Source organism: Protopterus annectens, chromosome 2.part1, assembly GCF_019279795.1.
Source record: "Protopterus annectens isolate FY-2018-M chromosome 2.part1, PAN1.0, whole genome shotgun sequence".
In the NCBI taxonomy this organism is placed as follows: Eukaryota; Metazoa; Chordata; order Ceratodontiformes; family Protopteridae; genus Protopterus; species Protopterus annectens.
The window spans coordinates 939,585,108-939,598,144 of NC_056729.1; the positions used below are offsets into that span (position 1 = coordinate 939,585,108).

Consider the following 13,037-nt stretch of genomic DNA (forward strand, 5'->3'; position numbering starts at 1 on the left):
TATTCTTTTAGTTTAAATTATTCATTTGTTAACCAGGTAAGTGAACTGTACTTTATAATTCCTTTTCAGCCATGACCATGGCTACAAGAAACAAGATAAATGCAGTGTATAAGGACTGTTCAGAGCAGTCAGTCAAGTGGATATGATTTTCAGGAGGCAGAGAAAACCTTGAAGGAAACCATGCAGACATGGGGAGGGACAGGGTACTTAGCATTCAGGCAATCGACAAAAATCACTTACTTTTTTAGTGTTAGCGGGCTCCCGACAAATTACAAAATCACTGACTCACTTATCCATAAAGACAGTTTGGGAGCTTCCAGCAAATTACAAACAAGGGTCTCCCTGGTAGAGATAAGTCCTTGTGCAGAATTTGTCCAGTTGATAATTCCGAGGAGAGGCAAATAGGTCTATGTCCGGGCTCCCCCATTTCTTTGTTATCATGCTGAAGGGTCCATAAGGTTTCTGCTTAAGTCGTCTGCCAGAGTATTTTGCTTTTCTGGCAGGAATTGAGCTTGAAGATGTACTTGGTAGGTCAAGACTGTGTCCCACAATGCCATGGCTAGTCTGCAAAGGGGGTATGAGTGCGTGCCCCCCTGCTTGTTTATGTACCACATAACCGTGGTGTTGTCCGTCTTTATCAGTAGTTGTCCTGGATGAAATAAGTCCTTGAAGGCTGTCAGGGCATTTTGAACAGCTAACATCTCTTTTTGGTTGATATGCAGATACATTTGTTTTGGGGTCCATATGCCCTGAATGCATCTTCCCGCCAGGTGGACCCCCATGCATAGTCTGATGCATCTGTAGTTAAGGTTTGGCTGGCAGGGGGTAGAGTGAAGGACTGTCCCATGTTTTGGTGACATACCTCTGCCCACCAAAGAAGCTCCTGTTGTAGGCAGGGAATGAGATGAATCATTGTTTCCAGACTGTGACAATGTTGACTCCATAAACTTTTTAGGTACCACTGTAGTTTCCTCATATGCAGTCTTGCATATGGAATCAGTAGAATGCAGGATGCCATGAACCTCAAAGCCTGCAGAATTTGTCTTGCAGATAACTGGGTTTTTGTTGCAATCTGTTTGAAGTAAATAGTCATTTGCCTTTGTTTGTCAGGCGTGAGGAAATCCATCTGAGCAGTTGTATCCAAGCTTGCACCCAGGAATGTTATCTTTTGAGAGGGTATCAGTTGTGATTTCTTTTCGTTTATTGTGTACCCTAGGCATGTCAGAAGCCTTTTCACAAATGCCAGATGCTGATGAGGAATGTCCTTGTTCTCTGCTTGAATGAGACAGTCATCCAAGTAAGGATAGATTTGTATACCTCTTTGTCTGCAAAATGCAATTACTGGTGCCAGGCACTTTGCAAAGACCCTGGGTGCAGTAAATAAGCCAAAGGGCAGTGCAGAGAATTGGTAATGCATAAAGCCAGCCTTGAAACGGAGGTATCTTCTGCACAATTCCCTTACTGAGATATGCAGGTATGCCTCTTTTAAGTCTAAAGTCACTAGCCAAGCGTTCTTGCCCAGCATGGGCAGAAGCTGCTGCAAAGTTAGAATTTTTAATTTTGGAATGTCCAGTGATGTGTTCAAAATTGATAAATCCAGTATTGGGCACCAGGCGTTGTCTTTTCTGGGTACCAAGAACAGTCTTGAGTAAAATCCTTGTCCTTTTTCCTGCTCTGGCACTGGCTGAATAGCCCCCATATCCATGAGGGACGTAACTTGTTCCTGTGCCTCTGCCCATTGATTTTTTGGCAGATCTGGCCAACCGTTTGGAATTGGCAGTGTGGAAGTGGAATCTGTATCCCTGTGATACTATGTTTAATACCCACTTGTCCTGGGTTATTAACTGCCAATTTTGAGCATAAAGTGCTAACTTTCCCCCTAAGGGAGCTGCCAAAAGATAAGTGCTTGGTGATGGCAGAGGGAAGTCACTGAGACTGTTTACTGTAGGGTTGCACTTTATTTCCTCCAGATTTGGAGGTAGAGGCACCCCATTGCTTTGACCTGTAAGAATCCTGTGACTGGTATCTAGAACCTTTAGGGTGCCTGGCATTGCCCCGTGGACACAGGAAAGGACCAATTTTTTGTAGGCCAGTGTCTACTGAATCTTGGTGGCTGCACTTGTAAGAAGTCTTTTACAGTTTGCATAGACTTAGCTTTGTCTTCCATTTTCTTTAAAATCTCTTCTGCCTTAATACCAAACAGAGTATCATGCTGTAAAGGTGCATCCAGCAATTTAGCTTTAACATGATCAGGCAAATTTTGCTCTTTTAGCCAGGCATGCCTTCTAATCACAGATCCAGTAACTGCGGCCCTGCAGGAGGCCTCTAAGGAATCAAAACCACACTGCAAAGTATGCTTTCTAACTTGTTCTGCTGCATGCAATAATTCCTGCAATTCTTTATTTTCTGCACATTCAGAAATCAACATAATTTTCTGTTTCAGTAATCCCATAACATGCTGTTGATACTTGAGCATATGAAACTGGCAGTTTAAAGCCCTAACTGCAAAGGTTGCAGATGTATAAACCTTCTTTCCCCATCTATCCAATGCCCTGGAGTCTCTATCAGAGGGGGGTAGGATTTTTTGCTGTTGAGGCGTTTACACCTTTTGGACCCTGTGAAATAGTTTCAGGGTCAGCAGCAAGGTTTTTAAATAAAAATTTGTGTGCGTCAGGAACCCTGTAATATCTGTCTGGCTTGCTAGGAGCCAGAGGTAAGGAGTATAGAAAACACATCATTCACAATGTCTAAAACAGGAGGTACGGCTAAAGGCCTATGCTGAGGAAGAAGGAAATCCCTAAGCCTCTTTTTTGATTCTGAGAAATCTTGACTCTCCCATTGAAAATGCTCCCTCAAAGTATGCAAGGTTTCTCCAAAGGAATAATCTTCAGGAGGAGATGCAGATGGGACAGATTCCTCTGCATCAGAATCCTCATAGGGTAGTATAGAAAATTCATGATCAGAAGAGGAATCAGAAGAAATAGAAACCTGATCTGAAGATTCATAATCAGTGTCTTGCCTAAGCCTCTTATCAGGAGAGGGTTGGGAACCCCTGATCAAAGTAATTAGGTCTTCAGCCATTTGGATCATCTGCTTTTTAGGCATAGAGGCCTGAGCATGTGGCTCATGCGTCGGTTTTTTAGGTTTAGAAGTTGCTTTAGTCTTTGATTTTGAAGATGGCGTCAGTTTTATATAGAAATGCCGAGGCCTGAAGACACCCTCAGAAGCCGGTGCCTGCTCAGCGGCTCCGGACCCATCTGAGGGAGAGACATCCACGGGTACAATAGTTTGAGAATCTCGCGGCATGCCGGACTCCACATAGGTCTCGGTAGAGGCCTGTGACTCAAAAGTAGTGGGTATCAGGGGCTGCGAAAGCGCCTCACTGAGTACCAGTGAACCGGCGACTGGCTTAAGAGAAGCTTTGTTGTCGGTTTTGAACCTCGACGGTCTGTCTCTGTGCTTTTCTTTGCGTTTTTTGTGAACTCCGGCAGTCAGATTGCTATCCGATGACATTTCAGGATAGTTAAATCTGTTTCCAAAATATTTTGAGGCAAAGATATACCAACGCTTAATAGTGCGTTGGTTAAATCTAGCACAAAAACCGACAGCTAGGCACTTTATGATCAGGGCCTAGGCAAGGAATACAGTACAAATGGAAATCCTTATGAGGTATTTGCTTCCCACAAGTAATGCAATTATTAACTTTTACTGACATCGGTATGGAGCAAGAAAAAGTTTCCCCAATGGGGTACTTAGCTTTAGTGAAGACTTCGGTTCTGAAACTCGAATTCGAAAATTTCAGGAGTCTGTCGACCGGCACTTTCAAACTGCTTCTGCTTCGGGCACCGCGCGGCAAGAAAGACTAAAGAAAATGTTGTCGGCTGCCTGTTTTATACCCTTGATGACCTGACATTATGGAAGAAGAGACAGCAACTGATGCAGGACCCAAGACTTTTGAATTCAGGCCGACTGAGGGCAACCTGCCAGCGGATTACCCAAATGTAATAACTGCAACAGTGAAACACGAAGAACATCTCCCTTTTCTCTCCTACATCTGATGATCCCTTCTTCCTATTCTCTAGCACAAGCATCCTAGTAGGTCTTTCATAAGCAAGCTTCTTTATCAAACAGCAAATGCACAGAATGGCTTTTTGCTTCAGTGTTGTTGTTACATACTTCAGTACCTCACCAAGGTAGCCAGTCCCCTGGAGGTCTATCCACTTCACAATCATTCTCATGCTCAGCTGGTGTTAATAAAGTCATGCTAACAGTCCAATCATCTGCTCAAAACCTTGTTCACACCAGCAGCTGTTGCACACATTATTCCCAGTGGTGGCTGACTAACCTGTCATGACTAAGAGCTGTTTATTTAGTTACATATGTACGATGTAAGCAGAGGTTTAACACACTGACACACGCTGCCACAGCTGTTTATTTAGTTACATATGTACAATGTAAGCAGAGGTTTAACACACAGACACACGCTGTCACAACAGCTGTTTATTTAGTTACATATGTACGATGTAAACAGAGGTTTAACACACTGATGCACGATACTACATTTCCTATAGACATACATACATACATAAAATTAGCAACAAAACTATGCTATACACAGTGATATTTGTAAATGGTAGTTACAGTATATGAACAAAAATTATAGCACTGTCTCATTTCTAGCCAGATCGCTTAAACAAAGTAGCATGCTTTAAATTATCCTTGCCCCCCCCCCCCCAATTACTGCTTATTCATAAATCAGAATAAGTATGCCAGCATATGTTGGACAAACATAAATTACCCCATTTGTTAAAGTTCACAACAATCAAAAACTGCTGTATCTTTCAGTCAGAACTACTTCCTAATTTAACTCAGCAAAATACATCAACAAAATCACTCATGTACTTATTCTCAGAGACAAAATAAGACAGTTAATGTAAGCTACAAGAAAGCAACTGCTATATTATAGTTTGTTGATGCTTCCATCTAATAGATCAAGTCAGCTGTGGTTTCACATTACTGAATTTCTAAATTTAAAACATAAGTGGATGGCCATGACAGCTTCACAGTTTTTGGGGGACTGCTAGTAAGATTAATAGTAATAGACCCACAGATGAATTAAAAGAGAAACATGACAACAGCAGAAATAACGGACTCAGCATAGCTACAGTAGGATAAAAGGTGCCGGCTGTTAGATGGAATTAACTACTTTAGGGGCCTTGATAGTCCTAATGAAACTGAGCAGCCCACAGCAGGATTAAATATGTAGAGGGGATGTCAATAGGATTAAATAAGAGATCAACAAGAAAAACAATGTCAAGAAGCTCACAGCAGGATTAATAAATTTAGTCTATGGTAATTTTGTCAGGAGATCCCATCAGGATTGGATCGGGATATTCATATCAGCAGTGAAGACATCAGAAACCCAAACACAGGGCTCCTAAAAGCACTAGCCAGAGGATTCACACTAAAATTAATAAATTCAGCCCACTGTCATAATTACAACGCTGAAATAAACGCACGAGCTTCAATGGCACAGATGTTCTTTCAACAGAAATAACTAAGCTAGGAGGTCTTCATTTGAGTTAAATGAGTTGACATTAGTAATGTCTGTACTGAAGTCAGGTATCCTTGCCTTTGAACAGTAACCCACATGATTACGTTTGCCCAGAGTACTGACAATCTAAATACGTTCTTTAGTGCAGTCAAAGGTGGATTTATATTTTAAAGCAGAGTTCTTAACCACAACAGGTAGAGTGAAACATTCTACTTTCGACAAGGAACAGATGATGTGTTTCACTATTCCAATATGGCTGCTGATAGCTCCAATTTTTAAATTCTCATTGGCCAACAAATCCAGCCAATGAAATACTGACATCAGACGTCATTGATAAAAAGGAACTTGACCAATCCTGGTTTCTTGGATCACTTAAAATGTAGTACCACACTCTGCAGTCCAGAATTGCCACTGGTAGATATTTTTAATTGCTGTAATTATTATTGCTGGTAAATGCGGAACTGTGATCATAAGCTGGAAGTTGGTAGCATCAACCCAGAGTATCAAGACAGGAACCTGCCTTGCAGTGAGCACTGATTAGCAGCAACTTTGCATAACTGTGTCACTTCAGGGTGGAACAACATTCATGGAGCCGAGTTATAAAAGGTAACAGCTTACAGCAGACAGGTATATGGTCACAGAGATAGACAGATACACAACTGCAGGGGAAAAAAGACATGTTTGTTTGCAAGCTGCAGCCAGTTATTTATGTGGTCTGAGCAAAGTAGTTTCTTTTACTTACTTCCTACTTAGGGAACAAAGACCATAAGCTTACCACCCTTGATATCCACATCCCACCCCCACCCCCCATTAAGGAAACCACAGTAAAAAATTTCTCCAAATCCAACTTCATGCTTCTTAAGACAGAAGTGGTGAACTTCATGACACCCATACAGATGGACAATACAGTTACAACTGCTGAATCCTACACAAATGCACTCTATAAGCACTTACACAAGTGCATGGGATCATGCTATCCCAAACAGAACCAAGACGCTATCCTCCAAAAAAAGGAAGCCAATCTGATGGTCCCCTGCCATAAACAAACTGTACAACAGAAGGAAGAAACTGTTGCAAAAGAGAGTAAAATCCCATGAGTGGAGGAGCTCCCTGGTCAGCCTCAGTAAGAAGCTGAGATCCCTTCCTCTAAAGCTAGCTACGAAAACAAAATTGCCACTAAATCCAAGGACAACCACAAAGCATTCTATAGCTATGTCAAGAATCTAGATTAGTACTAGGCTAACTGCCCTAGCGAGCCATTTTAAACCTAGCCACGTATCCCTTGTGAGACTCAAACCCTGCACTTCGTGTGTGTAAGGCAAACAACTTAGCCATTAGGCCACCCTTCCAACCAACAACCAGATCTGCTCTGAGTTACAGCACAAAGGCACGAAAATTACAGAAACAACTGATATTGCCAACATCCTGGCAGATCGGTTCAGTGCTAACTTTACCCTTCTCTCACCCCCTAAAGGGCCCATATCTATACAGGAAGAATGCAGAGTCCCTGTAAGCACAACTACATAGTTAAAAGCTGCACACTCTAAAGCCAAAAACACAGCATCCATGGGACTGGACAACATCCCAGGCTGCATTTTACATGAACTTCAGAATGAACTGGCTCCCAACTTAAGCACCATGTTCAATAATAGGCTCACATCAGGCTTTGTGTCCACTGAATGGCACACAGCAACAGTTATCCCACTCCAAAAAGGGGGAGCCATCACTGATCCCGGGAACTATCGACCTATTAGCCTGACGAGCCTGGTCTGCAAGGCCATGGAATGTATCATCATGGAACTCATAAACAAAGACATTGGTAACCTCCAAACTCTGGATCCCACCCAGTTTAGGTTTGTGAAAGGCAGATCATGCCTCCTGAACCTGATTGACTTCGTTGATGCAGTCACCAAAGCCATGGATGAGGGTGAGGTTGTTCACACAGCCTATCTTGACCTCGCCAAGGCTTTTGACACCATCACCAAAGCCATGGATGAGGGTAAGGTTGTTCACACAGCCTATCTTGACCTCGCCAAGGCTTTTGACACCATCCCCCATTCTGGAATTATAGCTAAACTCACTAAACTAGGTATAAATCCCTATGTCACAAGATGGGTTGCCAACTGGATCACTGACAGAACCCACACTGTAAAAGTTGCAGACTCCAAATCTGACCTCAAAGCAGTGACAAATGGAGTACCACAGGGTTCCGTCCTGGGACCTCTCCTGTTTGGTATCTACTTCTCTGAAGTACAGGCTAACATAGAAGGCCTCTGGCTAACGAAGTTTGCAGATGACTGAAAACTAGGAGCCATAGTCAAGTCCCCAAATGATGTGGACATCCTACAGAAGGGCCTCAATGAGACAGATGCCTGGTGTTAGAGCCATGGCCTCAAGCTCAATGCCAATAAGTGCAGTGTCATCCCCTTTGGTAAAAACTCTGTACCCATGAACTACCACATAAGCAGCAATCTACTTAACACTGAATGCGTGATAAGAGACCTTGGGACCCAGGTGGACAGTAGTCTCTCTTTTGATAGTCACATCTCCACAGTAGTCAGGAAGTCCTTCTACATGGCACACCTCATCATAAAAGGGTTCTCATCCAGGAAAAAAGAGGTAATTGTTCCCCTCTACTCGTCACTCATTAGACCCATTATAGAGTACAATGCCCCTTTTGGAATGTACCTCACATGACATCTGCAGCAGCTGGAAAAGCCACAGAAGTACCTCACAAAGAGGATTATTGGCCTCAAACAAATGTCCTACACTGACCGCCTCAAAAAACTCCAGCTTTACTCCGTAGCATATCGCCTACTTCAAGGTGATCTCTGCCTAACATATAAAGCTATGTCAAATCCAGAGCTGTTGGACATGCTACACCTAAAGAAATCCCAATCCCTCTGAGCTACACGCTCTAGGGACCTAAACCCTGTCACCTCAATAAACAGAACACGCTGGAGGGATAGATTCCTGTCCCAGAGACTTCCTATACTCTGGAACACACTACCTATCTATGTCAAGCAAAGTTCTTCTTTAGCACTCTCCAAGAAAAATCTTGATGAGCAAATGGGAAATAAGAAATACACCCCTGGGATCACTTCTGTGTCTCTGCTGGACAGTGGCACAGGAAAATAACTTTCTTGGGTGGCGTAATCTATGGAACCTTGCTGGCTAGGCTTACGTAGGCCCTTGGGCTGATAGCCTAGTACCTACCTATGAACCTATGTGGGTAAACAAATTATTTGTTCAGCCATGCTACTATGAGTAGAGTTGCAATGCTGTGGTCCTATACTAAACTGACCATGCTGCTGTATTACAAAAATGTCAGATATAGAAAATGCAGCCCTGGGAGCTCAGAAGTCCCCAAAATGGAATAACAGAGAAGGCTGAATGACACTGAAGAGGGAAAAGAAGACATGGACTGCATTTCATACATTTTTGAAAGAATACCTCATTGGCTTTTCTTTGGAGCTGGGGATTGTACTGGCTTTTTTTTTTTCAAGAACTAGGAGCTTAGATAATAAAAATTTATGGCGATGCCTTTTGGCAGCAATAAGCTGAATCCCATTAAAACATATTACATATGAAAAAGAAATGCTGGGGGTCATTGATTACCCACCGGCAGTTTGCTTCTTTTTTATTAACTAAGACAAAACCCAAGTAACACCCAGTCAGCCAGGAAACTGAAAAAGCTTCCAAATTCACTCAAAAAATGTCAGAACTGAAAAATGTACAAAATTAATTTATTTTGCAAAGTTAAGCACTCTCATCCCATTAACATCCATAACTTCATCAAACAAACAAACTACCTGTTGATATATATACAAGTATTATTGGCCCAACATTCAGACAGCCAAACCACTACATGAACATAGGTTTACCAGGTGGCAAATTGTTATTTAGCAAATTCTTCAATGAAGTAAAAAAAAAAAATCTGGGAATATTAATTCACTCTGTGGCATGCAAGTTGCAGCCCTGACTGCAGTATAACCAATCATCCTTTGATTAGTGACTCAAGTGCTTGAGCAACCCTTGCAAAAGAATGAGAAAGAAGCAACCACTGTTGGCTCGCCCATGCTGGGTTAGGGAAAGGGCATGCATATGCATCTTAGTCATATGTGTCCTGCTAGAGAAGCAGACCTAACTAGAGCATCAGCTTCCTGGACAGGAGCAGTGCTGCCTTTAGAAATAACTGTTTACTGGCGTGCATGATTTTCCTAGAATGTTCTAATTCCACATCATCCTGTGATACTGCTACTGATGTTTGGCATGCATATGGAATAAAAGATGTACCTAGGATGACAGTCCATCACTAACAATCAACTTTCAACCCTGTTGGTAGTGGCTATCATGAACCAAAGTATCAAAAGGATGATGGGATGTGCTAGATGGTCATGGAGGGAGGGCCAAAAAAAAGGAAGTGAGAGAACTTGCTGCAGAAATAATGCATTAATTGAATAGCATGGATCAAAAATTCCTTGTTGCTTGCCAAAAAAAAAAAAAACACTGAATATGGAAGGTGCAGTCTTTGTCTACATATGAATTCCATGATGTACAGTGTAAGTAAAAAAATATTTGACAGCTATGCTTCTCTTTGTTAGGTAAATGGTTTGTCACTGTATCAGACAATTTTCTCAGCCATGACTGCATTATATAATGTTTCAAGAATTAACAAAGCTTCTGTGAAATTGCTTAAGAACACAAGAATGACAGTTTGATGCAATGACCATTTAAACTTGATGTATCTCTCTCTCTCTCTCTCTCCTATTTATCAAAAAAGTTCATAGGTTCATAGGTTCATAGGTTGGTACTAGGCTATTAGCCCTAGGGCCTATACAAGCCTAGCCATAACAATTCCCTGGCTATTTCTTCCCACATTATTTACTTTCCTGGACCCCTGTCTAGCAGGGCGACTGACGTGATCCCTGGGGTGAATTTCCTTTCTCCCATCCAATCATCAAGGTTCCTCTTGAAGAGGTCCAAAGAGGCACTCTGCTTGACATGTATGGGCAATCTATTCCAGAGTCTGGGGAGTCTCTGGGTCAGGAACCTATCCCTCCAGCATGTTTTGTTTATTGTGATGACAAGGTTTAGATCCCTGGAGTGTGTAGCTCTGAGGGATTGGGATTTCTTTAAGTGTAGCATGTCCAACAGCTCTGGGTTTGACATGGCCTTGTATGTTAAGCAGAGATCGCCTCTGAGTAGACAATATATAGCTGGAGTTTTTTAAGGCGGTCAGCGTAGGGCATCTGCTTTAGGCCTGTGATTCTTTTAGTGAATTTGAATTTGTGTGATCTTTGTTGCGTATTATTCCTTTATGATCCAGCTGTCTCTCAAACTGTAGCCCAGTCTCTAAGCCACTGTTCTGTATCTTGTGTAATGACGTTGTTGCCAAGGGAGTAACTGTGATGTAATAAAAGTTTTTATGTACATCTAATAAAGACAAAACAATAGAAACAGATACTTCTGTTGAGGAATAAAATTCTGTTTTGGTACGTAATGCCTTAAAAATAACTGATGTGAAAAAATATATTATTGGTTGCACATAACATGCCGGACTATAGGTATATATATTATGGATTACTAACGTTCTTCTGACCATGTCCCCATTTGCTTACATGAACCAGAAAAATCACAGATCAATTCCTATTAAGATTACATTTCATCTCAATAACTGATCTCTCACAGTTTATCCTGCTGTAAAACAGTATCTTGAGGATATCGAGGTGTTGAGGATGGTGATTATCAAAAAAAAAACAAAAAACAAAAAACACTTCAAAATAATAAATAATTTTCTTTTTTTATTTTTTAAGAAGTTAATGACTTACACATATCCAACAAGACAGAAATGTCAATGAAATGATTAACAGAATTATTAATTCCAAGTGCTGAGCAAACAATAAATAAATAAAAATAAAGTTATATTAAGGCTTCTTCAAGAACTTGCAGTGTTATACAACAAATCTGTCTGACACTCTTGTTTTGCATGCACTGAAGTTCTTGCTCACTCACTCATTCTTTTATGAAAGTCTGCATGCTACTTGTATGACCTTCTAATTATACGTAACAAGATGTTTACTTACTGTGGCATGGCTCCAGGTTTGGCTTTTAGCATTGAACCCTCTCCCTCTGAATCAGTTGAACTGGCACCTAAAGAGAAGGAAAGTTATAGTAATTTAATGGAATATCCCTACGTAAAATGAAAAACAGTCCAAGAATTAATCAGGAGCATGACAGCAGCTGTACTCCCCCCTCTCTGTAACCCTCCCCACAACAAGAACTTTTAATGGTCATCAGGTCATTAAACAATGCGTCATTTTCACAGACTCTCAGCATCCTTACCCCTTGGGATATGAGAAGGGGAGAACTTCCAAAATCTTTGGGCAGAAATCCTAGAAATGTCAGTTCTCAGTGCTTAGTTTGCCAGGCTGATTCTGACAACTCATTGTTAAACTGTGATTTAAGTACAACTTGGCTTCAGTCTGTTCTCCAGGCTGGAAGGATGAAAGGCGTTGATAAAATTTTATATTTGGAGTATTTATATTTCATTGGGAAAGTATTTATAGACTTGCGGTGGGCAGACAAGCACATGTGAATGTCAGCAACTGTTTATCTCCTGCAACAGAATCTCAATTCACTGTCTAGACTGCAGAATGAATTAACTACCATCTTTTCCTTTTGTAATGATGGCACTGTAAACAATGTTACTTTTTCATCATACTAGTTGTGTGTAAATTATTCTGAGATAACAATCTATTAAATTATCTGCTTCCTAAGCATCTCTATAAATCTTTTTAATAAAAGTGAGATCCTGTCTTGTCAGCACATATTCCTAATCTCACCTTCTCCACCCAAGCATGCACACATACATACATACAAACTTGGGTTGAAATTTTACTTCACTAAGATGCCATGTGATGGACTTGTCCAACAACATAGCAGGAATTCTACAGCTTATGAATCACAATTATATAAGCAATTTCATATACCGAATTCTTGGCAAACAACTTTACTTCAACAACTCGTGCTAAAGCTAAAGCCATGAGATCATGAGTTAATTGACTGTCAAGACCTTGGATGTTAACTTCATGAAGAAACTATACATAGTTTATGTGAAGCCATTCATAGAATACAATTCCGTTTTCTGCTTCAAGCAAGGGAGACCTATTTGTTTTGGAATGGATACAATATGTTACACAACAATTTGCTGAGTTTTAAAATCTTACATATAATACTAGACTGAAACAGATTAGTCTAGTTTCAATTAATTACAGATTTCTGCATGGCAAGTTATAATCAGTAAGCACGACTCTAAGAGATGAAGAGCTGTGCTGTTTGCTTAATATTGGTGTAACAGATTTGTAACTTTTGTCTAAAGGTGGGGATTACACTTTTAAAATTAATAGGTTTAAGTCAATATCACGTTCTAGATTGTTTACCTACTCTGTTACTGGAATTGAAACCTAGATTCTGGAGTGAG

The 13,037-nt window shown here is 41.0% G+C and overlaps 1 protein-coding gene across 4 annotated transcripts in view; it reads right to left on the bottom strand.

Annotated features, from left to right (window-relative positions):
* PALLD (palladin, cytoskeletal associated protein) overlaps positions 1-13,037 on the bottom strand; it is a 2,901,248-nt gene that overhangs the window by 1,526,912 nt on the left and 1,361,299 nt on the right. For all 4 annotated transcript variants that reach the window (XM_044062575.1, XM_044062576.1, XM_044062578.1 and 1 more), the window contains one exon: positions 11,641-11,707. In XM_044062575.1, coding sequence (XP_043918510.1) covers positions 11,641-11,707 — 67 coding nt within the window. The remainder of the gene's footprint in view (positions 1-11,640; positions 11,708-13,037) is intronic.